This window comes from Podarcis vaucheri, assembly GCF_965113315.1.
Source record: "Podarcis vaucheri genome assembly, chromosome: 1".
In the NCBI taxonomy this organism is placed as follows: domain Eukaryota; kingdom Metazoa; phylum Chordata; class Lepidosauria; order Squamata; family Lacertidae; genus Podarcis; species Podarcis vaucheri.
In genome coordinates, this window is record NC_138759.1 from 76,688,641 (window position 1) to 76,713,561 (window position 24,921).

The 24,921-nt window shown below is 44.5% G+C and overlaps 1 protein-coding gene across 1 annotated transcript; it reads left to right on the plus strand.

The window, feature by feature from the left end:
- Positions 1-408: 408 nt before the first annotated feature.
- Positions 409-21,958, plus strand: IGF2 (insulin like growth factor 2). Its single transcript, XM_082229219.1, has 4 exons — positions 409-794; positions 12,320-12,482; positions 18,726-18,892; positions 19,690-21,958. Exons 1-4 carry the CDS (start codon positions 588-590, stop codon positions 19,930-19,932), a joined length of 780 nt encoding a protein of 259 aa, XP_082085345.1. The 5' UTR covers positions 409-587; the 3' UTR covers positions 19,933-21,958.
- The last annotated feature ends 2,963 nt before the right edge of the window (positions 21,959-24,921 follow it).

Sequence of the window (24,921 nt, forward strand, 5' to 3'; positions counted from 1 at the left end):
AAATCATTGTTAAACATTGGGTAGCCTGAAGGTGCTGGCATCTCTCAATCCCAATAGCATTTATTTAGTTCACCAAAGAAATATATATCTATATATCTATGTAGCATGCATGCATACAAACAAACCCACCCTCCACATTTCCCCCTCTTTCCTGTGAGGGGGGAGGACGAGGAATGCTCTCCATGAAGTAAGAGCCCCCAACCATACTATTGGAACTTTTTTTTTTGTCTTCCAAATGGGAGTCTCAGGAGAGCTTAAAAAAATTAAAAGGGAGGAGGTTAAGAAAGGAGGGGGCGAATGAGAGGGGTTAGATAACCTCTGCAATTTTATTGGCTGCTACCTTGATGGCTGGAAGTTTGAGCATGCCCATTGGATGGGTGTATAAAAGAAGGGACAGTGAGCGCTCTCAGTCTGTCTCCTCAGCTGTGGAGCAGTTAATTGAGGCTCTAGCTGCTACTGGGAAGCCCCACCAGCGCTGCCTCTGGAAACCAGACCCACGCAAAGAGGCAGCAAAGACAGACAGGCAGACAGAGAAAGAGAGACAGAGAGAGGTGGTGGCGGTGAGGGAAAGGAAACCTCTTAAATATATGCAGACAGACAGAGATTTCTCTTTCAAAAAAGGGACTTGCTATACCAAATACAGCCAGAGAACCCAGCAAAGCAGCCTCACGATGTCAAGAGAGCAGAGGAACCACATGGATGAATGCTACAGCCACCCAGCCTTGTTCCAAATCTGCACGCAAGAAGTTGAGAGCGGCGGCAGCAGCAGCAGCAGCAGCTGTGGCAGTTCAAAGGTAAGGGGAAAAGCAAACCAGCCGAGACTTATCTCCCGTTTGCAAAGCAACCGGGCGGACGGAGGGCAGCGAGCGGGAAGGGTGCAGGGCGCGGAGGGCAGAGCAGCAGCAGCAACAGCATCTCGGAGTAGCAGCTCTCCCCGAGAGCAAAGCTGCCACATTCGTGCGGTTTTTTCCCCTGGGATGCTCTTTTTTATTTTATTTTTGCGCGCTCCGTCTCTTTCTCTCGCTCTCTCCCGTCGCTCCGTGGGCTCTCGAGTTCACCGAAGGACACACCGATTGCAGAAAAAGAGAAGCCAATAGCTGGAGTCCGGCCGGGGATGGGGAGCCCGTCTTGGAGAAGAAGCACAAAAGTTTCTGCGCTCGGCTCCCGAGAGGGACGCGAGCACTTTTCCAAGTCCTGGGCTCCTTTGGCCACCCACAACTTTGCGCACTCTGCCTCGGAGTCGTGCGGTCCGTCTCCCCGCCCCGCCGCCTTGCACACCTTTTTTTTTTTTTTTGTGAGGCGGTTTTCCCCTTCTCGCAACGGCTGTGCAAGCGTTTTGCAGAAAGTTCGCGCTGCAAAGGGGACCGGCTGCACGGAGCGAGAGTTTGCATACTTTTTCTTTTTTTAAAAAACCAACCATACCGCACAAACACACACAACTTTCGGTGGGCAGACTGCGGGTTAGCGGAGCAGTCAGGAAAAACAAACCCCCTAAGACCCCCGTTCTGCAATATTGGCTTGGGGACGCTAGAGGGACCCCGAGGGATGGGTCAGAGTCCCCTGTTTTGGACTCCTTGCAAAGGTTTGCACTCTTCCAGCTTTTGCAAGCGTCCAGCTCCGGGAACATTCCTGCGCTGTAGGGGCTGGGGGCTGCAGGACTGTTAATACCCAGAGCGATGAAACGGGAGGCAATTTCACGGGGAAGGGGCTGGTAAATCTCACTTGAAGGCGCGGGCTGCACAATACACAACGGAGAGTTAGATCTGTCAAAGGAGACTGGAGGCAACCCTCCACTCCTTCGTCACTTTTATGAATGGAGGTGTTGCTGCTGGCCAGAAATTGTTTTGCAAAAGCTGTGCGCCTCGTTTTCTGCCCTTTGTCATTGTTATTACTGTTGTTACTTTTTAAAAAGCAACCTAGGGACATTTTTGTGTGCCAAAGGTCTTGACTGCATTTATGGTGCTTTGAAATTAAGTAGCCGGTAGTCCTCAGGTTGTATGTGGACCTTTTGGGTGGAGAACCGAAGGTGCCCTTTGTATTTTGCCTGTGGAGAAGTGTCTAGATGAAGTTAGGCGTAAGTTTTCCTACATGTGATTTGGAGATCTGGATTGCAATTCTGTGCACAGGGACATGTAAGGTCATGTACTTGTTTGCTGGACGGAACACTAAGTCGTGCTATTATTATTACTGGTATTATTATTACAAAATTATTGCCTGCTTTTCTCAAGCTGCTTAGAAGTGGGGAAGGGAGTGTTTGAAGATTTGTGCATTTTGTATGAAGAACACACAGTTCCTTAGTCCTGGCAGTTAAATTCACTTCTTAAAAACAAAACTACAGCATGTTAGGTCTCTGAGGGATGAAAACAGAAGGAGGGGGTGGGGAGAAAACTGGAAAATAAAGCCCAAAACTGACCGAGAGTTAACTGCTGGCACATGGCCTTCTACTTTGTATAGATTATTCTTGTTGTTATTCCCTCTCCTTTTCCTTTCCTTTTCCTTTCTTCCAACTGCTTTCCCCAGAAGTAATTGTTTTTGAGAAACTTGGAAAGGTTTTAGCACTCTGATGAGCTGGAGGGATTTGGGTGACCTGAGGAAACTGTAGTTTTCAACATAACTGTACCAGCAGATGTGTCTGAACCGCTTTCAGCCAGGAGTACGCTGACAGGGTTCCTAATCTGTGGCTTAGAATGCTGAGTGTTTAAAAAGAAGGAAAGGAGGAAGGAGGAGTGGGCGGGGGAAGGTTTGCATCGGTGGTTTTAGCTGAGATAGTCGTAGGGAGAGAAGAGAGCGATGCTTCAAACCCTGCGGCTGGTGCCTCACTCTGCCCTACTGTAGACGACTGTTTACAACTCACTTCAGCACCACTAGTGTTTGTCAACAGTTATTCAGGTTTCGGGTTTTTTCTTTTTACCCCAAGAGATTTTAGCCAGCCGTGGCACAAAATACTGTCTCGAGGGGAGACAGTTGAGTTGAGGGGTGTGTGAGGGGAAAGGGCTTCCCTTTGCTAATATCCAGATCTTTATTGGGGAACATGCAGCGTAGCTTCTTGCAGAAAGAGACATCTTCTCCGCAACTTTCTTTAAAGTGAAAAGCTGTTTACCTGTGGTTTGCACAGAAGGCTGTTACTAGAATAGTTCTTTCTGACCTGTTGAGTGATCTACAGCAGCTCAAGGGAGATCAAGGGGAGTTTACAGTGCCGTCTCAGGCAGCCAAAAAGCACTCATCTTTTATGGTGCAAATATTTTCTTAAGCTGTCTGTGGAATGGGTACAACAGAGGCATTGCCTGCGGGGAGTAGGGGCGGGGGGGTGACTTGTGTGCTTTAACTTGCTGTTACTATCTTGAAATTCTGTGCTGTGGCGGCTTTTAGACTGGCTGTCTTATTGTGCCAAGACGTTTACTCGGCAAGAGTCTGCTTCGTCAAGGAGTGAAGTGAGGAGGAGGAGGAGGAGGAGGAGGCTGTGAAACAAGAAGCTTTCAACAGGCGGGAATTTTGTCTTCTTGCAGGGCTTGGGAGAGTTAGCTACGAATTGCCAGGAAACAGAGCAAATTTGAAATCTGTTTGGGGGCAAATTGCGTGCCAGTCGACTCCAGCTCACCATGGACTTTGCTTGCAAGGGAGAGACGTATCCCCCCCCCCCTTTCTTATTGACTTCAGGTTTTGGAAGCAAATGCAGAAAAGGAAAGGGGGGGGAATAAAGAAAGTTGTTAACCTGAGCAACTGAAACTGATCAGTCACCTGGGTGAAGACTGACTTTTAAATCTTCCTTTTCCTGTCTCCTGCCAGATGCCTTTAGAAAGATTGTTCCTGTTTTTATTTAATGTACTAAATCTCCCCCCCACCCCGCCCCGGCTGAATACCAAAGTTCAAGCAATACTCTTATTTCAGTGGTAAATGTACACAGATTGAGGCTTGGTGCCTGAATATGATGTTCCTTTGTGGCACAGGAGGCTGAAGGGGGAGCTTTCCGCTAGCTTCATCCCCTTCCCCACTATCTTGTCTTAAAGCAAAGGACCACCTGAAAAGATGCACTGAAGACTGGTTGTGTCCAACTAAGGTCACATCCATGCCATACATTTAAAGCTCATGGCTTCTCCCCAAGAATCCTGGGAACTGTAGGGTACCCCTCCCAGAGCTACAGTTCTCAGCACCCTTAACAAACTAGAGTTTCCAGGATCTTTGGTTTTCCAGCAAAGAATTTCAGAGGCATGTTTTGGATGTGACCTCAGTTTAATGAGACTACAAATGGACTCAAGTCAGACATGCTCATTAATTTCAGTGGAACTACTTAGAGCATCCTTCCATTTAGCTGAGATTTCTGCATTGCAAGGGGTTGGACTAGATGACCCTTGGGATCCCTTCCAACTCTACAATTCTAAGGTTCTATGAATACAACTCATTTTCATCAGACTCGGGTGGCTGAAGTTTGCTTTGGTTCTACAGGGGTATGTGTGAGAGAGGTTGCAAGGGAGGACCAAGTTATATATAACTGAATGATAATGTATATGTAGCTTGTGTTGGTGCAGGGAGAGCCAACCCCTAACACTTTCCACACCTGAAAGCAAAAATAATCATCTGTGTTCTTCCAGCGCGATCTGTTTTCACCTTTTTTAAAAATGGCATTTTGAAGGCCCTTCAGATAGGACTTATATCAGGAATGGGAGGTGCCTTATGGCCCGCTTGCTGCTGCTGGACCTCAACCCTGACCATTTGGTCTTGATGGCTGAGGCTCAAGGGCAACAGGAGGGCCACGGTTCATAGAATCATAGAATCTTCTAATTGTAGAGCTGGAATGGACCCCAAGGGTCATCTAGCCCAACCCCCTGCAATGCAGGAATCTCAACTAAAGCATCCATGACAGATAGCCCTCTGTCTCCCACCCTTAAGCCAGCTCAGGTGAAGCCAACTTAAAGCAGCCTTGCAAATCAGTCCACAGACCTTCCTAGGAGAGCTGTCACTTGGAGAAATGTTGGTCAGTTAACAGCATGACCTCTTTACTCATTTTATTTTGATGATGTTGATTTATTAGTTTATATTCTGCTTAATGCCAAAATGAGTTTCTGTCTGGTTTAAAACTATATAATTTGCATAGGAATTAAAACAGTAGCTAGCTCTTTTCTTAGTTTTAGACTTTGAAACCTAGAGGCTGCACACATGTCACTCCAGGCACCATCTCGGAAGCAGCTTTCCCTCCTTGGTGAGAAAGGAGGAGGGATGCCTCCTCTGATAGGTATACACATATGCCTGCATTGATAATTTATGGCATCTGTGACCTGAAAGGACCTGGCATTTATGACCTGAAACCACCATAACATCCATGCCAGCTTGCCTGCAGGCTATTATGACTTGGGATGCTGGTGACAAGGAAAACAGCTACGTGTAAGCTAGAACAGAAGTGTCCAGTGGAAGCAGCAGACATAAATTAGACCTCTGATTTCTGATATTATGCTTTTGGGGTATGTGGCTTTGCTGTGGAGCTTTATCATACCACACTCCAACATACTGAAATCGTTTTATCGTTACCATGCTAATGAACTTCTGTTTCAAAGCTGCCTTTTTATTGTAACACATGGAAAGGTTCTTTCCTGTACTGGCAGTGTGTACACACACACACACACACTCACACACACACACACCCCACAATGGGGAATTCAGTTATTCAAGCGCTACTCCTTATGTAGCTAAATCAGAATTTAAAATAAATAGATAAATTATAAGGGAACTGGAATTGAAGGGTTGGAAATCCAAACAGGAACAGCCTGCACTACAACATTTTGTTGAAGTTCCTGTGTGCACCCAACCAATTAAGATCATACAAGTACAAGAGTTAAGAGGCAACTAGATGTAACTGTAGCAGGCCAATGTGACAGGAGCAGGTTGCCATTGCTGCTCTCTAAAAAGGTGGAGAAACACCTGTAGGCATACAATGGGAAGCTAGAGAATCTTTTCCCCACCTATGTTCTCCCCCTCCCCAAAAGAAGCTTCTTCCATTTCCTCCCAGCTGAACCTGAAGTACCTCTACCAGGGGAAAAAATAGCTGATAATTGAAGCATCCTCTTCCCACCAGCCTTTCCTGTGATTTTTAAACCCTCCCACCAATGGCTTTATAGGAAATTGGCACAACACACTCTCTGGCCCATGACATTAAGTAGGCCCCTTAATATACAAGGCCAGTATAATATTAACAGCGGGGTGGAATTCAATTGTGGGGGACAATTTCAAATGCAAGATTCAGCAAGTCAGCTCTTGAATATATCTGAATTATAACTGTAAAAAAAAAAGTTGCGGCTTTTATGTGCGTTTGCTACATTTTAAAATGAAATGAATGTATTACAGTGTTACCAATCATGAGGCAAACAGGCCCCCTTTGCTCCACTTTGTTTTGGTTAAAGCAAAGGGATGTGTTATTTTGGCATGCACAGCTAGTAATATAGGCGCTGTACCCACTTCGTTGGGAATAAGACCCATGGAACCTAATGGGCTTTATTTCTGAGTGGACTGGTATTGGTTTGCACTGTGAACTGTATAGAAATCACTTGGCATGTAGAACCATTAAGCTGCTCTGAGATCCAGGTACTACTGAGGAATGTTCCCATGTGGCCTGTGCTGCTTTCTCCCCATGCCCTTCCTTAGAGTCAGCCCTCTCTTTCAAGGGAGCCTCAGGCACACAGGAGGGAACTTAACTCTGTTTATTTCCACCTTTCATCAGCCCGGACCTGATGGCTTTCCCGTGTCTCCACTTGAGACAAAACCACAAGGTTGGAAATATCTAACTGAGGCATTTGACAAGCTGTGGCCATTCGTCTTTGATGCTGCACCCTTACCAAGGTGCTTACCCTGAGTCCAACCTGCTCCCCGAAACAGCCAAGAGAGTGGATTGTGGGCTCTGGCCTGAGTGCTTAGGGGCAGGGGTGGATAACCTGGCGTCAGATGTTGCTGAACTACATCACCCAGCATCCCTAATCGTTGGCCATGCTGGCTGGTACTGATGGACGATGGAGTCCCAGCAACTTGTAGAAAGCCACAGGGTCCACATGTTGTTGCTGGGAGGAGCAGGAGAGCTTGGCAGCAAACAGGCCACATGGCAACACTGGCTCTTAAGCCTCCTACTAAGCCCCTGTTATCTCTGCTGCCCCATTGTCTCTGGACTCCTGTGGAGTAAACACAAAGATGCAAGGTTGTTTGCAGAAGATTCATCTGGGGATGGGAAAGAGCAGGGAGTTCAGCACCCTGTAAACAAGGGTGTTTTTTTGCTCCCTTGCTGTTCTCAGCCTGGTCTCCTATTACATTGGCCTCTGGTGGTGAAGAAGGGAAGGGGGGGAGGGTAGGAAATCTGCCCAAGGTGAACATTGCTGAGTTGTATCTGAAAAGCGCAGCATTTAATTGTGGGAGGAGAGATCACAGGATGGGATCATGCAGGGCGTCCATTTTGGTGCTGGCTTAGGTTACAGTACAAGTACCATACTCCCCTTTGCGCAGCGTTTATTTCAGGATGCTTCAGAAATGGCTCTCCTAACAGAAACCACCAGCAAGAGAATAATGTAAGTGTAGCTTGTTCACTTTTGGCCTAAGGGGAGGAAGGGAAGGAGCTATTGTGAGGAAGAGGGAATTCTATTCAAATGGAAAATGGATCAGTTCTGTGGTGAGGGGAAGCCATTCTAATTGCAGTCTGAACATTATCTGAAATTACTTCTGCTGATGACAAAACAGTTGCTTCCTCGTCTCAAGGTGCCTGCATTGGCTCCTGGGCTGTGGCTTGGGCAGGAGAGAATAGTTTAATAACGGGATCAAAGGATAGAGTGGAAAGTTGGTTACCTAGAACCAAGTTCTCTGGCTGCTCACTTAAAAGTACCATTGACTTCCACTTCAAGAGAAAGGTGGAGATAAGCTAGCAGACAGAATATGTCGTGAGAAGTGAGGAAGTGGGGGTGAAATAGTTTCTTCATTTGGGTTTGCATCTCCCCACTTGCATTTTTCTATGCTGTTATCTCTGAGTTTTGCAAAGATATTGTTATGAGTGGGGGTGTCTGCATTGTTGACATGCCAAGCCATTTGAAGACCCACATCACCTGCCTCCTGTCATTGCAATGCCCACATAGCGTGGAGGGATAGCGCGGGAATGGCCAGAGTGGTGCCTGCAGGTGAGCCCAGAGGTCTTCTCTGGTGCCCACAGGGTCTTTCCTTCTCCCAAGTTAGGCTTGAAAGAAGCACTCTGTGGGATTGGCTAATAGTGTATTGGCCAATAGACTAGGCTGCAGTGTGTGCTTGGTTACAATGTATGTCTGCAGAGATGCCTTCCCACCCCCCAAATAACTTGTGAACTTCAGACGCGAATTCCAGTTTTGAGGCTTCCTGGAAAACACACACACACTTGTTTAGCCAGTTTGTCAGAATTAAGCAACCACTTGTGGGCGACTAACTGTGTGACCAGGGTCAATGACAAGGTGGTTAAACTAACAACATGAGGCAGAAGTTAATTGGGAGCTGGGACTTTTGGTTGCCCTTACGGACAACGGAACACAAGACTGCGGCCTACACATGTGGCCTACAAGATGAGCCCAGGTAGGGTGGCGGGACTTTTGCTTCATCTGATGCAGCGTAGGTAGGGCTAGGGAGCACAGGTCACTACTTGTAGCTCACTGGGACATTTGGGACCGTGTGGCAGAATTTCTGCCTCTACTTAGCCTCTGAGTTTTGGGCAGTTCACCAAGTCACTTGTTGGCTTCCCACCTGTGGCATCCACCGCCACACTCAGGATTTCAGCTTCTGGCATGTTCCTGTGGACAGCTGGAAAGGCAACACGGTACTCTGAAAGCTAAATCCTGTCCTTGGTGATGGCTGCACTTACAGGTACCCATATGTTTTCCCCTGTGATGCAGATTGGGGCAATGGTTTGTTCTTAACCAGGAAAATGACACAGAGACCTAAGCCCTCTCTTCCCTGGCAGCACAGTTAACATCCTTCCCCTATTCCACAGCTACAGTCACAACACAGGAGATCCTGCTCACAGATCTCTATTTGCAACAATATCTCCTTTATTTTCTTTAAGAAATACTGAATCCCTTGAAGGGGGAAGGGATAACAGTAATCATACCTGTAATATGGGCGAATATAGAAAAACGCTAAAACAGTGCATTGCAAACACCTTGTTACTGGTTGTTGTGGTTATTTCTTTGTTTAGAAGCCTGGATAGTCTGCAATACTTGCACCTTCCAGAATTAATATAGGACAGGCTAAATCTATACCATTGATTTGGACCAATTGCTTTGAGCAAGCTGAGCCTCTCTCTGTTTACAAAAATCACTTAGAGAGGCCACTTAGCCACACAGATGCTTGCATGCAGTACTGCATGCCAAATCACAGCAGCTCTCTAATAATGAAGGAAAATCAAATCACCATGTGTTGTAAACTGATAGGTGGTGTTGGTTTAGACTCGACTCAGTGCAGTGTTAACCATTAACAGAGGCAGAAGATGTTGGTAGCATGCACACATTAAACCATTATTTCATTGTGCTGCTTCCAGACTATATGGGAGGCAAAATAGGGGAACTGCAAAGGTTAACATACTGTACCAAAATAATCACAAATATATTTATCCCTCAAGGAGCTTAGTTGTGTGATCCTAAAATACTTTGGACAGACACTGCTTTCATTAATAGATTTCATGACACACACACACCAATTTATTAAGATCATTATTCTGGGTCTAAATGGGAAAGCATTTTAAGATTTTTAATTCCAAGGTGAATCTTATGAAACAGCACTTGATTCAAGACCAAATCAAATTGTTTTGAAATAATATACCAAACTACCTTTGGGCCATCACTGTGTTGCTCCTGCCTAGTACAGCAATTATTTCCCTGCATCTGCATTGTGGGACTCCTCCACTGGGGACTGAGTAGACTGTAAGTTACTAGAAAGTTGGTAATCCAGGATAGGTGGTATGGATTAATGGATAGAAAGCCGGCCTTGGACTCTGTCTAGGGTCACATTAGAAAGCTTGGGGCTAAGCCAGGAATAGATTGAACTAGATCACTGGTGGGATTCATTCCAACTCTACGAAAGGTCACCCTGTCTGCCTTGTGCTGTTGTGAATGATGACCATACGTTAGCTAGACTTTCCAAAGAACAGCAATGCTGTCTCTGAAGGCGGTGTTAAGTCTGGTTTAAAGCTGTCCAGAGCAACAGTCTAGCAATTAGGGGAGCTATATTTGATAAGTCAAAATACCCACTTTTGAAATTTATGATTGACAAAGAAGGTGCCCTGATTTCACTGAACAGGAGGAGCAACGTGTTGTTATAGATGACCAAGTATTGTTTGACGACAAGCTGTTGTTGAATTGGTTTTTACCAGGTGTTGCTGTACTTTAAAAGAGCAACAGATCGTTTCATTTTTTAAAAAAAATAACTGTACCAAATAACTTTTTGCAGCATGCCACAAATATAATTACACCCTTTAGAGCTCCTGCTCAAAAGTAAAGAGATGTCCCTCTTTACTTGTATGCCACTAAAGACTTTTATCAGTTGACACATGCTTGGTGAATCATGATATTCATAACACATTTGATTGGTGCAGTTATTATCGTAATATGGTTGTTTTGTGCTATTATATACTTGTATTTTATTGATATGGTGCAATATATTGTTATTGTTTATATTTGTATATCTCTCCAGTAGACTCTAAAGTCATTATATGGCACTAATTATATATATATATATATATATATATATATATATATATATATATATATATATAGTACCTTTATTTTTGGCATAGAAACTTGTAGCCTTTTTGGGGGAGGGTAAACCAAATGTTTATAGTATGGTGTACCTCCACCACAGGGTCTAGACCCTGACAAACTTTTACACTCTCTCTTGTTTGGAAATGCAGGTAGCACTTCTGTCTTAGCCGGGGCCCCATCTGAACTATACATTGAAAGCAGTATCATGCCACTTGAAACAGTCACAGCTTTCCCCAAATAATCCTGAGAAGAGTACAGTCGTACTTTGGTTCTTTCTGGGAGTCCGTTTGACTCCCAAAACTGTTCAAAAATGAAAACACGGCTTCTGATTGGTTGCAGAAGTGTCCTGCAGCCAATCGGAAGCTGCACCAGACGTTCGGCTTCCGAAAATTTCTTGAAATCTGGAACACTCACTTCCAGTTTTCAATCATACAGGAGCCAAAACGTATGAGTTCCAAGGTGTTTGGCAACCAAGGTACGACTGTAGGTTGTTAAGGGTGCTGAGAGTTGATGGAAGACCCCTATTCCCCTCATAGAGCTTCCCTCTTTCCAGGTAGCTCTATGAGGGAAATCGGGGTCTCCTAACAACTCGCTGCACCCTTAACAAACTACACACTCCAGGATATTTTTTTGGGGGAGGGGGAGCCATAACTGTTAAACTGATGTGATACTGCTTTAAATATATAGTGGAGATGGGGCCTGCCTTGTATCTGCACTTGGGGGCCCTGCCTTGAGTCCTTCAGTGAAACAACTGTTCATCGCCTGGCTTCAGTTTTTAAAAGGTGAACTGAAGTGGCTGCAGTGAGCTTTGTTATGTTGGTTTCTTCAACGTATGTTTTATGGCAGGAATGTGGAACCTGTGGCCAGATGTTGTTGGACTCCAATTCCCATCATCCTGGTGGCTGGGCTGATGGGAGTCAGTCTTCTATCAACATCTGGAGAACTGCAGGTTCCCCATCCCTGTCTTATGGTATTTGTAATGTGAGCTGCTTGTGTATTGCCCTATCCTTGGCATATGTCTCTTCATCCCCATTGTCAATCTTGTCTGTTACATTTGACTCCTGATAGGCCATCCAGAGAGAACTGCAAGAGCTGAGGGAGGCATTCCCTTTCCCATCAAGAGATCTCTCTCTAGGCTCTCTCTAGGTGTTGCTTTTTAGCTGACAATCGGGGAGGCCATTATCTCATTGGAAAGTCACTTGTGGCAATTTGATGCTCAGGACCTGAGCTCAAAATTAATTAACTCTCAAAGCAAGGCAAGGTGTCATTTCTTCCTTTGCACTGGAAGAACTCAATTTTGGGAACGGTATGGTGGGAAAAGCCTCAGGCAAAATGATTTAGCATGGATTGCAGAGTTAATACTAATATAGATTATACAATATTAATTACCTGTGCTTTGTTGGGATTGCTTTGGTATTGAATAAAAAAAGACCAAAGACACACACACACACACACACACACACACACACACTTATTTTGCTACTGTATTCCGTTTTCAACATTTCACAGCTGTTTGGATAATATAGAAGGAACCGTTCTGTAGCCATTCTTAATGCCTTTGAACATGTGTCTCTTAGGGGCAGAAGATGTGCACCTCCAGGAGGATACTGCTGCTTGCCCTCACCTTCCTGGCCTACACAGTGGATTCTGTTTCTGCATATGGTGCTCCTGAAACCCTCTGTGGGGGAGAGCTGGTGGACACACTGCAGTTTGTCTGTGGAGACCGAGGTTTTTACTTCAGTAAGTATATTCTTTATGCACGGCCTTTGTTGACGTTGTTTTTATGTGGTGTATTTCAAGTTTTGAAAACATATACATGAAATACCATCTCAAAAGAAGCTCTATAAGGTAGGCCAGTGCTATCTTCCTATTACTGGGCAATGTGACACTAACGAACCTGTATTCATATGTGAATAAAACGTAAAAGTTGAAATCCTTTGCCCACTGACCTGGGACTAAGCCTCATTAAACTTAGTGTGACTTAGTTTTGAATAGACATGTGCAGGACTGTGCTATTAGTTCTCCAGCTCTCCTGCACTCATTTTCCTCTTACAGCTCATGGGTCTGTAAAAGGTCCTTCCTTCCCTTGTTTGCTGAAGACCTATGTGTCCTGAGGGAAGGCAGGAGCGAGGGAGATCAAGCCAGGAAGCACACAGACAATGGGCTCCTGGTAAAACTGAGAGTCACCACTGGTGGACTTTGGGGTCTCAAATTAACACACCCTGTGCCTCTCACCTTCCATTGGGCATCATAATGGTGGCACCCTTGAGGCTCTGTGCCCAGTGCAACTGAACTGGTTGAGCTCCCTTAAATCTGTCTCTGGAGTCACTCTACATTTTACATCATATATTTTTTAGTGTTTTAAAGTTGTAAAGGCCCTTAGCTGTCTTGGCAGAAAGGTGGTGTATAAATCCAATAAAATAAATAAGAAACGAGAAGCAATTCCATCCCCACCCATTGTTTACCTCTGGCAATGCTGTAGGTGGTGATGCCCTGCTTTATGGAGCTTTATTGCTTTGCTGTTGACTGGAGACGCAGAAGTTCTGTGAGACATGAAGTCTAATCCCATGGATGCTGCAGCTAAACTGCTTAACCGAAAATGGGACTGGGGGTTATCTGAGATAGATCCCTGTACCATTTTGAGTCAGAGCTGCATTTGAGCAAAAACACAGCTTACCTAGTTTCAGAAGAGTTTTGCCTTGAATTCGGCCAAAGTTGAACTCTTTACGCAGCAAAGAGTGCCCACTACCACCAGAAACTTACATTGATGGGTAGCCACATACAATCCAATAATAACAATACCATCCTTAAATCACCTAATTTCCCAATGAGAAGTCTTTAGTGAGCAAGGAGTTTTCTTGCCCAAGGACAAGTCCCTCCAGCACACAAGATGATGGGGTCTGTGGAAGTGTTCCTTCAGTATAGGTTGGTTTATCTCTCAGAGCACCAATGCGCTGTGCTGCTTATGTCATTTACCCTTGCAACCACCACGTGAGATCGTTTGTGATTGCTGAGAAACTGGCCACTGTAAAGCATTTTGTTTTTTAGTCACACAGAGGATTAAAAAAATGTGTTGCTATGTGGCATCCGGTTGCATTCTTCTGTACCTCTATGCTTCTGTGGCATTATTGTATTCATGGTGCACTGGGAATGATGAAAATGATATTGGAAACAATGAGGATGCCCCCCCCCCATGGTATATTGGTACATCAGTCTGCACATAGAGCCCTTTTCATGCACTGGCCACTCTTAGCCCACATAGCCTCATTATATATATATATATATGTGTGTGTGTGTGTGTGTGTGTGTGCGCGCGCGTGTGCACATTGCATTGCATTTTAGAAGTGCATGGATTGGAGCTAGTGGTTGACATTTTGAAAGATCAATGACTGAGCTCAAAGCTTGCCTACAAGCCCACCCACTTTGATTGGGACACCTTGCATTTTAAGCTGAGATGTGATGTTGCTTTCTGGTTGCAAATCAGTGAGGGAAGCATGCTCAGCACATAACCAGAAGCATTCTCCAGTTGCTTCATATGTTCCCAAGACAGAACTCTTGGAACTGAATCTGGGTTCCAGGACATGGATCCCTGACTTAATAACTGGGTATAATTTATTCTAGAGTTATCATAGAAATGACAAGCTTTTTTGGCAAGGTGGGGGGAGGTGGTCAAGGATACAGAAAATTAGAGTGCTCATCAGTGAGGTCCAAGTGTTCTGCTGCAGTAGGAGAACAGAGGGTAACTTGGAGCACTTTAGCACAGAAAGACCTGCCAGTGTTTGCTGCCATAAACTAGACAGGAAGCATAGTATCTACCAGAGCCTATAGTAAGAATGCTGCGCGGCTCATTGTCCTGTCTGGCATCAAAAGATGTCCTTCCCCTACTTCCTATGTTGTAGTAGGTGGTCTGAAGTCTCCTCTGAAAACATTTTTAGAAGGGAAGTTGCTTTTTAGGCTCTTTAATCTACCACTATGTCCGAAGGCCCCAAAGGTCAGGAGCCCAGCTGAGGCAATTCATCATAGTCCTATTGAAGTCAGGCTTGCACTGAGTCCTAAGAGAGTTTGGCTCTCAGATGTTTTAAGTACCATTTCTTTCTTCGTGGGGGTGGGGATGCTGGTGGCGGCGCTGGAGAGAGGGGCTGGAGAGCTAAAAATACTCTCTGGGTAGGGCTAGGAAGCAGATACTCCACAAGAAGCCTAATTAGTATTTGTTTTGCACAATGTTTGCAAAACTAGTCACTTAAACTGCTGCAAAAATGTATGAAAGGTGATGCTGCAGAAGGAACAGCTCTTGTTGCTTCCATATACCAACATCAACCATAGACACAAAATCCAGAACACTGATCAGCATTTAAGGAGTTCATGTATGTATGTATGTATGTATGTATGTATGTATGTTTGATTATATCCCACCTTTCCCAGATAAGGAGCCTAGTGTGGCGTGTGGAACAGAGGCTGGTACTTGGAATAAACATTTTAGCTCTGAGGGGATTCCTCTCCACTCCCACCCAAAACATTAAATCCCTGTCAGAAATTGGTAAGAGAGACCTGAATCTTCCTTCATGGACTAGAAGAGAAGAGGCCTCTGATTTCTGTAAACAACAGCTCCTGTTTCTTCCTTTCCAACAGCTGATAAGAATTTAGCTCTTTCCAGCCACTTATGCTGACAAGGCACATTCTCTCTCTCTCTCTCTCTCTCTCTCTCTCTCTCTCTCTCTCTCTCTCTCTCTGCATCCTGCAGAATAATGCTAGGAAAAATAGGGAGGGGGGAGAGAGAAGCTATTTTGGGGGAGGGGTTTGGAACAATGGCTGCTGCTGCCCAGCCATCTGACAAAGGACCACTTGTTGGTGCCCACATTCCTTTGACAGGGGAAGAGAGGATTGTTTACACCCAAAGTCTTCTTCCGCTTGACTTGGTGCTTGATTGATCAGCCAGAAGTGGTGGTTAGGGGGCGTGCGAGGAAAGCGGGCACAGGTTTTGCTGGATCTTACAATTACTCGGAAGTGTGGCACATAAGTCCCTATATGCAGGCACATACACAAGACACTTCTTCCTTGGTACGCACATGTGCATTTGCAATACAATCCCAAACACCATTGCAAGCACAACATAGGCTAGTTGCAATTCCTGTTTGAAGGGGGGGGGGAGTGAGGGCAAATTAAAACCCCAAGAAGGCAAGGAGGACTCTGATTCTTCAGCAAATTAGTGTCTAGCCACTGTGTCCGTGTCTGTCGCCTGCTGCTGTGTGGGTGCAGGATGCAGAGGCTGTATGTGCTGTTGAATGTGACCTCCTGGGTCTTTTCCTGAGAGGAAGCTCAAAAGATTGCATGACAGTGGATGGACCAAAGGGGCCCAAATATAGCTTACTGCTGAAAGTCAGCCAGCTTGAGCCTGAGTGATCTCTGGCTGGGCGACGTCCTTCTGTACGAGCCCCAGTAACACCTCTCCAATACGAAAGTAGCCTTCATAATGAAGGGGAGTCAACTGAAAGGAGAAGGGACAATTTAAAGGAAGACAGCCACCTACTCTCTGATGCGAGCTGGCAGGGTGGGTTAGTGCCTAAGCTGTGGAGCAGAAACTGATCTCATTTTGCCAGCAAGGGAGCTTTAAAGGAGTTCTCTCAGCCTCAAGGAGTCAGCAATGTGGGGGCAGGGGGACAATGCTGGCCTACCTTACAGGGCAGCTGTGAGGATGGATGAGCTGGTGCAAGTGTGCTTCGGACATCTGAGAGTTGTATATATGATTGCCCAAGTACTTTTATTACTGTGTGTTATAGACTTACTTTGTTTCATCTTCTCTAGTTAGCAGCAAAATCTCAGTTGTCTGCATGTGACTCTTGCATCACAGACTAAGCTGTTGGGAAACTCACCGCCTGACAGTGTGTATACATGACTGCATTCTGGAATGAATGCTCAAACTAACCAGCGCTATTTGTTTTTTGTCCCCCCCCCACACTAGAAGTGCATTGCTTTCATTCATGGTGTGCAGAAATAGTTTTGATATAGAATATCCTTGCTTGCTTCCCCCCCACCTTTTATTGGGGTGGGGGTGGGAGTCTTGTATTGAAGGGAAGGATATACTGAATTTTGGGCAGTCAAATCCCAGTCCAATTATTTAACAGGATAATTGGATAATGTGGCCTATCCTAGGAAATATTTGGCAGTAACCATGAAAGAGAAAATAGCAGATGACAGATATAGAAAAGTTAATTCATTTCAGGCCAGGAAGACAGAAACAAATACCCGTAATAGAAAGCATACTGGAATTTCTCATGAAATGCCATGATGCACATTATATTTTGACCTGCAGAACAGTGGACACAGAATTGAGCATGCGTCAGGACAGCAAAGAGACACTTAACGTACAACGTACTGTACATTAAAATGAAAGGATCTTGTTTCCTGGAATGCTGAAAGTTGCGTATCCATTAGCAGCCAAAATTCCAGCAAGGTCATTTTCCCTTGCTGTGTTTCAAATCACATTGGCACATCGTCTACACATCAGTATGGTGGAAGGTGTTTCCAGATCACCTGCTCTCTGTCTACATGAATGAGCAGAGAATGGGCACAAATATCTTCCATTGGCTTCTGTTTTCAAATCCAATTGAAGCTGGTTTGGAGGAAAACACATCAAAATGCAGTATTTCTCAAGAAATTACAGGGCAGATGTGGCTGGTGGCTGGTGTCATATGTACACAGCTTCACAAACCAGCGCACTGGCTGCAGAGTTAAAGGGAACGTGTACACAGAGACAAGCTAGGAAAGGTTTTTTTCCCTCAGGACTATCTCGCCCATGAGGCAAGGTGAGGCCACTGCCTCAGATGGCAGAATCCACAGGGGCAGGAGATCCTGATGTAGATCTTTATTCCCCACCCCATCCCACATTGCTCCTGATGTAGATCTTTACTCATTCCTTCTTTCTTAGTAAGGAGGGGGCATTTTGTGCTTCACCTCAGGGGCAAAAATGCCTTGGGCTGCCCCTGAGGCTCCTATAGTTAATAGTTGAGTAGAAGAAGAAATTTCACTCTTCTGTGCAACTGTTAAAACTTCAGGAGTCTGGCCACTCTGATATTTGGCTACTTAAGAAAAGACCTGCACTGAGCAAGTTAAATGCAGCCCATGGACCCTGATAGACACACTGTTGTTGTTGCTATTGTTGTTGTCGTCATCTTTATATCTGGCAGGCAGCGAAAAGAGGTCCAGTGAGTTCTTGATGAGCAGCCATTGCAGAGTTGAAGTTGCAGCTTCCCACACTTTTATGGCATGCCAATACTTTGCTATAAAATGTGGGATTGTCTGTAGTATTATTTTGTACACTGCTCTGGCCCTGATGGCCTTAGGTTACAAAGTGGTTCATAAATAAATATTTTTGTGAACCACTTGGGTGAGGCCAGTCTTAAAGAACAACAACAACAACAACAACAAAAGATTAGCACCCTGGTCCCCTTTCCCTCCCTTTCTGTGTTAACTAACCAAGGGCACAACACGCAGCCCATGCTGATGACTGGGGACAAGGGGCGGGATGGTGCATAGCCACCTCTCTGCCAGCCTCTGTCAGTGGAGAGGAGTGCTACCAATGGAGGGGGCTATCTTTGTGGCAGAGTCCACAGCTTTGCCCAGCTTGATGCAAAGCTACTACTGGGGGTTCTCATTGGTAGTAGGCAGTGGAAAGCGCCAGAACAGGATGACTGGAGGAAGAACTCCAGTGGCTCTTGAACTGCTGTGTCCAAAGCCCTGCAGATCCTGCTCCCTAAGCCCCATAGCCATGCCAGCTTGAACCTGGTGTAACAAAAACAAACACCAACCATTTACACCTTCTGCCTTGGCTGGCATGAACTGCTAGGTCTTTGGATGTAGTGGTGGATTTGCTGCTGTCTTTTCAGGGTTAGGGTTGCTTTTTTTTAAAATGTGCCATGTGCAAATAAATAAATAAATGCTCTTAATTTGTTTTCTAACTTTAAGGTGGCATTTCTGCTATTACAGGTAGGCCTGTGGGCAGAAACAGAGGAAGGCTCAACCGTGGCATAGTAGAGGAGTGCTGTTTCCGGAGCTGCGATCTTAACCTTTTGGAAACTTACTGCGCAAAATCTGTCAAATCGGAGCGTGACCTCTCGTCATCTTCTCTTGTAGCCTTACCAGCACTGAACAAGGTAAGTGGAGATGCTATCTGAGTAACAGGAGGCATTTTAGCATTGGACAACCAGGAACCCGTATCTTTAACATCTGCTGCTTTTTGCAGTTGCAGCAAAACAGTTTTATCTCTGCGTGAGGTGCAGATAATGTCTTACACACAAGCAGATCAAGAAATTGCTGGGGGTGGGAAAGAAAAGCAATATAAAGCAAATGTGTATATCATTGTTCCTACTTTATATACACCATAAAGATAGCAGGGCTTTTTTTCCTAAATAAACATGCACAGGATTTTTACTGTCAGTGAGCACTTGTTGATAGGTCATGGGAGAAATGCTACTGAACAGCCTTCCGAATGTGGAGTTCTCCTGTTCAGGGTGCCAGTGTGTCAGCCACTCACTCTCTCTTCCAAAGGTTGCCAGTCTTTTTGGCCCAGTGGGTACCAATCAAATAGTACAGTCATACCTTGGTTGCTGAACAACGTGGAACTTGTACGTTCCAGCTCCCAAATGATCAAAAACCGGAAGTGAGTGTTTTGGTTTTCGAAAGATTTTCGGAAGCCGAGCATCTGGTGCGGCTTCCATTTGGCTGCAGGACGCTCCTGCATCCAATCGGAAGCTGTGCCTTGGTTTTTAAACAGTTCCGGGAGTCGAATGGACCCACGGAACTCATTCTGTTTGAGAACCAAGGTACAACTGTAGCTGCTATTGAGTGGGGTGACATTTTATGGTGAATTTAAACTGTGGATATCTCTATTTCATTGTTGCAGCATACTGATGTTCCACTTCCATTTCTCCCCCTCTTGCTTTCCTTTAAGGATCCCTTTCAAAAGCCCTCTCATGCCAGGTACTCAAAATATGACATATGGCAGAAGAAAGGTTCACAGCGCCTTCAGAGAGGGATTCCCAACATCCACCGGGCCCGCCGGTATCGATGGCAAACTGAAGGACTGCAAGAGTCTGAGGAGTCAAAGATCCATCGCCCCTTGATTGTCCTGCCTACCCAGAAGCCTCTTGTTGTGCAAACCACCACCTCAGAAACATTGGGCAGCCAGAAGTGAACTGTGATGAACAATTTCCAAAACGGACTCTTTATTTTTTATTTCCTAGGCCTGGCCTCACCCTTTTCTCTCTCCCAAACCAAGGTGGAGGGGTGAGGGCAAATGCCCTTTCACACCAAGGAGTAACCACAAGGGGCACCATTAACACCAAACAACTGACATAGAAAGAGAAACAGGATTACAACGTTGGCGGTGGCAGCAACAACATTTCTGTGGCATTGTCTTTTAAGTATTTTTTGTTTGCTGGTTCTTGTTCCTTTCCTACCCAGTATTCTCAGCCTTTACTTAAAAGGGACAGTTAAGGCACTTGAACTATTTAATATTGGGCCACTGCCTGTCAATTTACCAACCAATGAAGACAGAGAAAGAGAAAATAATGATATTGAAAGAAGCCCAGTTTATGTCTGTATTGACAATAAAAGTGAAGTTGGGGTGGGGGGTTGGAGTGGAATATCTGAAGGTTTAAAATTTTGGCCTCATTTTCACCCCACTAGTTTTTTTTCCTTTGGAAATCACAAGTCTATAGTATGTGTTTGAGACTTCTTCTTCATTTTTTTCCATGTTTTAAAAGCCAGAGAAGAAATGATGAGGCCCACTACCTTTTTTTAAATTACACAATTCCAAATGTACTTGCACCTTTAAAAATCACCGATGAAGTGAGAGTGTGTGAACGTTAAGTTCACTTTAATGGAGGAGGCGTCTGCATTGCACATTTGCCACAGATTTAGTTGAATTATATAAGATATATATTATATATAACTTTTTTTGGCAGAAAAAGCACTATTTTTAATGGGACCATTTTTGTGTGTGTGTGTGTGTGTATGTGTGTATGTAGTAACTGAAGAGGGATTGTAATGTTTAAATGTTGTTATGGTGCTAATGTAAGTTGGAAAAGGGGAAAACGAACCCAGAAAATTAGAAGAGGGTGGGGTGGGAAGGACAAGATCTCGAATACTGAACTTGAAATTTTTTAGCTTTTCGTTTTAGGAAAGTGTGATAAGTGTGTTCTTTTTTTTTTCTCTTCTGAAATATAGCTTGGTCATGACCATATGAGCTAATTGCCTTTCACTCATATACACAAAATGCATGCACATGCAGAAACACAATAATACATCTATATGCATTTTAGATCAAAATATTTTTTTCTTAAGTCCTTCACTCATTCCCTGATACCCAGAGCATGCCAAGTGCAAAAGGCATATGCATGTGCTTTGTGAGTTACCTGATTCTGTTCCATGGAAGCAATCATTGTACATAGAGTACTCATTTTTGGCTTTTTCAGCCTGAGAGTCACCATCCTCCTTCCGAGGTGTTTTAAATCAATTTTCTGGCCACCTCTGCTATCTTCTCTCTGATGCAATGCCATTTTTCTGGAAAGCGACTCTTTGCATCTATCAGGTTTGGCAAGAGCATAGATTTGTTGTTGCCCAATCGAGCCTTATTAGGAGAAATGGCTCAAAACAATTGGCCATCTCCTTATCTTGCTTCTGCTTCTGCTTCCTTCTTCCCTGTCAAAAGGGGAAGGTGCAATTCTTCTGAAGGCTCTCTTGCGCCATCCCATAATGACAGCAATAACAACCACTTAAAACACCAAGTTTCCCCTTTCCATGCTAGAGTGAGGGAGAGGTTTTGGGGGGAGAGAGTTAGTACAAAAACTCCAGAGGAAAAGGAGGTAACCTAACAGATTTGAAGGAAAGGTTGTTCTTCACTGCCTCATAGGGCCTGAGGGACAGGAGAGAGTTGATGAATCAAGGACTGGAACTTTTAAAACCCAATTATCTGCTCAAAACTCAAGGCTTAATTGGAGAGGTATGGAGAAGGTGGTATAAAAAATAATAATCAAATGTTCTACAGTCAATCACTGGGCTCATTTAGAACCATAAGAGCAATGCCACATATAAATTGCACAGAGAAAGGGGAACATCTTATCAGTGCTGTACCTGCTTTGCCTTATATCTATATATATACATTTAAAGAACATAAAGATTACTTGAATTTTTTTTTAAGAAAGGGTAAGGTTTTTTTTTTTTTAAAAAAAAAATGTTTGAAATTGTTACCTTGCAATCTTGAGCCATGAAACATTTGGGGATTTTTTTTGTTTGTTTTCTATGGCCCTGCAAACCACAAAAATATGCTCCTTAATCATTTACGAAGCAGCAGGGAAATACACAGCTCAGATAAAATGTTTTGGGGTTGGGTGGAGTGGAGTGGAGTGGGGAAAACAAAAGAGGCTTTTTTTAAAAAAAGTTTCCAACACAGAAGCTTTCATAGAAGCTCTTTACCAAAAGTCCCCCTTTTTTAAGGTGACAAGTAAAATAGTCGCTCAAAGATGATGAAGCTGCCCTTATAGCTTTCTATATATGCTTTGGTAGAGGGAACAGGGACGATCATTTTTTTTCGAGAGTGAGGAAAGAGCAAAGGGAATTTTATATATAGTCTGGGCTGAGTTCTGCAAAGCAGTTAAGTACCTGCATGCTTTGAGCTTACAGCATATTAGTCCAAGTCAGTGGAATGTCCACAAAGTTAATACATGCTCAAGTGCTTGTCAACTTGTGGGTGGGAGGCGAGGAGTCTCAACAGACAACACTGAGTGAAGGGGCCCATGTAAACGTTCCATGAAGGAAAGTGTATGTTTATAAATTGGCTTTGGAACACTTGCGTCTTGCAGGCTGGTTCACTGCCCCCCTCACAGTTGATTTCTTCCCCCTCCACCTTGTGTAATCATTTACCTTAGTACCTGGTAAAGTTAAGTGTTTTTATCATACTTTGCCAAAACTTTTCAAAAAGCAAAGCAAATGTAAATTCAGGGCCTGATCAATCAACATGTTAGGCCCAAATTCCAGGATAATAAATCCCAGGAAGTTTAGAATCTGGGTATACTCTAGAGAGGCATATTTTTTGAATGAGTGCCCACATTGATTTGTTTGAATTAGATCCAAGCCTAAACTGTGCACAGGAAGTAGAGCTGCGTATTATATAGACAAGACTTTCCCCGAACATGATCAAAACTTATATAGCATCTTGGCTGTTGGGCTTTCTTTTTCCAGGCTTGCATGCACTCTCTTTAATGCTTCACTCCTATGTGTGCATACTTTGGCCTTGGTCTGCCTGCTTTATACAAAAATAGTGGCAATGCAACCAAAGGAAATGTGTTCACGTACTGGGATAGTTGAGTACACCCTATGGAACACTCAGTTGGTTGTTCAAATCACCCAGGTGCCTTGGGAACTACTAAACTTACAACACTGTTCAACAACCTGCTGACCCAAGAGACCTACAGAATCTGTACTAAGGCATGTAATGTTTGAATGAGTGGTTGATGGGTATTGATGTCTTCAAGCCTTCTGTTGCAGTGAGCAAAAGTGTAACTGATTTTGTGAGGTTGCTCTTCCACTACAAGCGTAATCGTGGAAATGGACCCCTGCTGAAGAGCAACCAAATCAAGGATGGCTATTTTTTTCATAGTAGAAGCCTGTCTGAGCACAACCCGCTAGGAGTTAGATGTAAAAATACCTTTATCGGTGTAACACAACTGATTCTTGGGGCATTTGTCGTTTACAAACTAGTGTTTTGTTCTGGGGTGGTTTTTTTTTTGGGGGGGGGGTTAAAAATGGACACACAAACATTGCTGAAACACATACTGGTCTGTTTTCTTCCAACCTCTGGTGCAAAGCCACAACGCTTGAGGGAGGGAGTCTGGTTCCCCCAACTGGTTCCACAGTCTTACTGGCCCATAGAGAGCTTCATCCATTTCATCCTGCCTGTTTGCAAAGGCTCAGACTTTTGGTGATGGACCTAGCTGCCTCTGCACTAAATGAAGGGAAGAATTGTATTTGTTTTTTTTTAAAAAAAGAAAAAATGTTCTTGTTTTTTTGTCATATGTATTATTGTCTGCTCAAGTTTTATATGGCGGGGAGGGAGCGGGGAAGGGGTGGGTGGGTGTTGATGTATCTTGAAATATTTCACTTGTGTGCACTCAATATGCAAGAGTCAAACTGCCCGGATTATGCACCTATTGTACTTTTCATTCGTAATACAGTATCAATAAAGCAATCGGCTACAATGTTCTTCCGCCTCAGGTGGCTTTCTGTAAAAATGGTCTTCTCTTTAATCCATGCAACTGATCACGCCCCACACTTCTTCCAAACAGCTCAGGCCTTTGTTGGGGCTGGCTTACTGGCCTGACATGTTCTTGTGCCTTTTAAGTAGTGGTTTAAAGATAACCATTAAAATGGAGAGCCAGGAGCCTTGGAAGCTGCCCCTCAACAGTATCCGGACCCATAGACTTGACCAGGCATGCAGTCAGCCCAATTACAGCCACCTTCACTATAGTGAAATGGATTGCATTTCTATTTAAATTTTGGCAATGTCTAAATTCCCACCTATACATATAAATTAGCATATGCATTTTTTAAAAGAATTGAGTTAGTGCCCTCATTTTGTTTTTGCTTCCCCCACCCCACCCCATGTGTTTCTTGTTCAGGGCTGTGGGTTGGAGCCACATGTTGGGTGAAAGATTCCTGCATTGCAGGGGGTTGGACTGAATGATTCTTTGATTCATTTTGGCCACCATTGCAAGCATCCATAGGGTTGTACAGTGGTTACATACGCTTCAGGTTACAGACTCCACTAACCCAGAAATAGTACCTCGGGTTAAGAACTTTGCTTCAGGATGAGAACAGAAATTGTGCTGCGGCGGCGCGGCAGCAGCAGGAGGCCCCATTAGCTAAAGTGGTGCTTCAGGTTAAGAACAGTTTCAGGTTAAGAACGGACCTCTGGAATGAATTAAGTTCTTAACCCGAGGTACCACTGTACCTTGGGACTGGGAGCAAAACAAAGCCCTTCAGACCTCTCTATGTGACCCCTGGGACTTTCCATTGGCTGTGCCCATCCATTGGTCCTGCTGTGTACCTCCCCAACAAGTGCCTTTGCCTGACTACATTGTGCCTCTCGCCTGCCATAATGCCTCTGGCTTGCCTGTATGGAGGA

Coding starts and splice junctions, on each gene's coding strand:
- IGF2 (XM_082229219.1), top strand. CDS start 588: ATGCAGACAGACAGAGATTTCTCTTTCAAAAAAGGGACTTGCTATACC. Junction 795..12,319: donor GCAGCTGTGGCAGTTCAAAG/GTAAGGGGAAAA, acceptor TGTGTCTCTTAG/GGGCAGAAGATGTGCACCTC. Junction 18,893..19,689: donor CCTTACCAGCACTGAACAAG/GTAAGTGGAGAT, acceptor CTTTCCTTTAAG/GATCCCTTTCAAAAGCCCTC.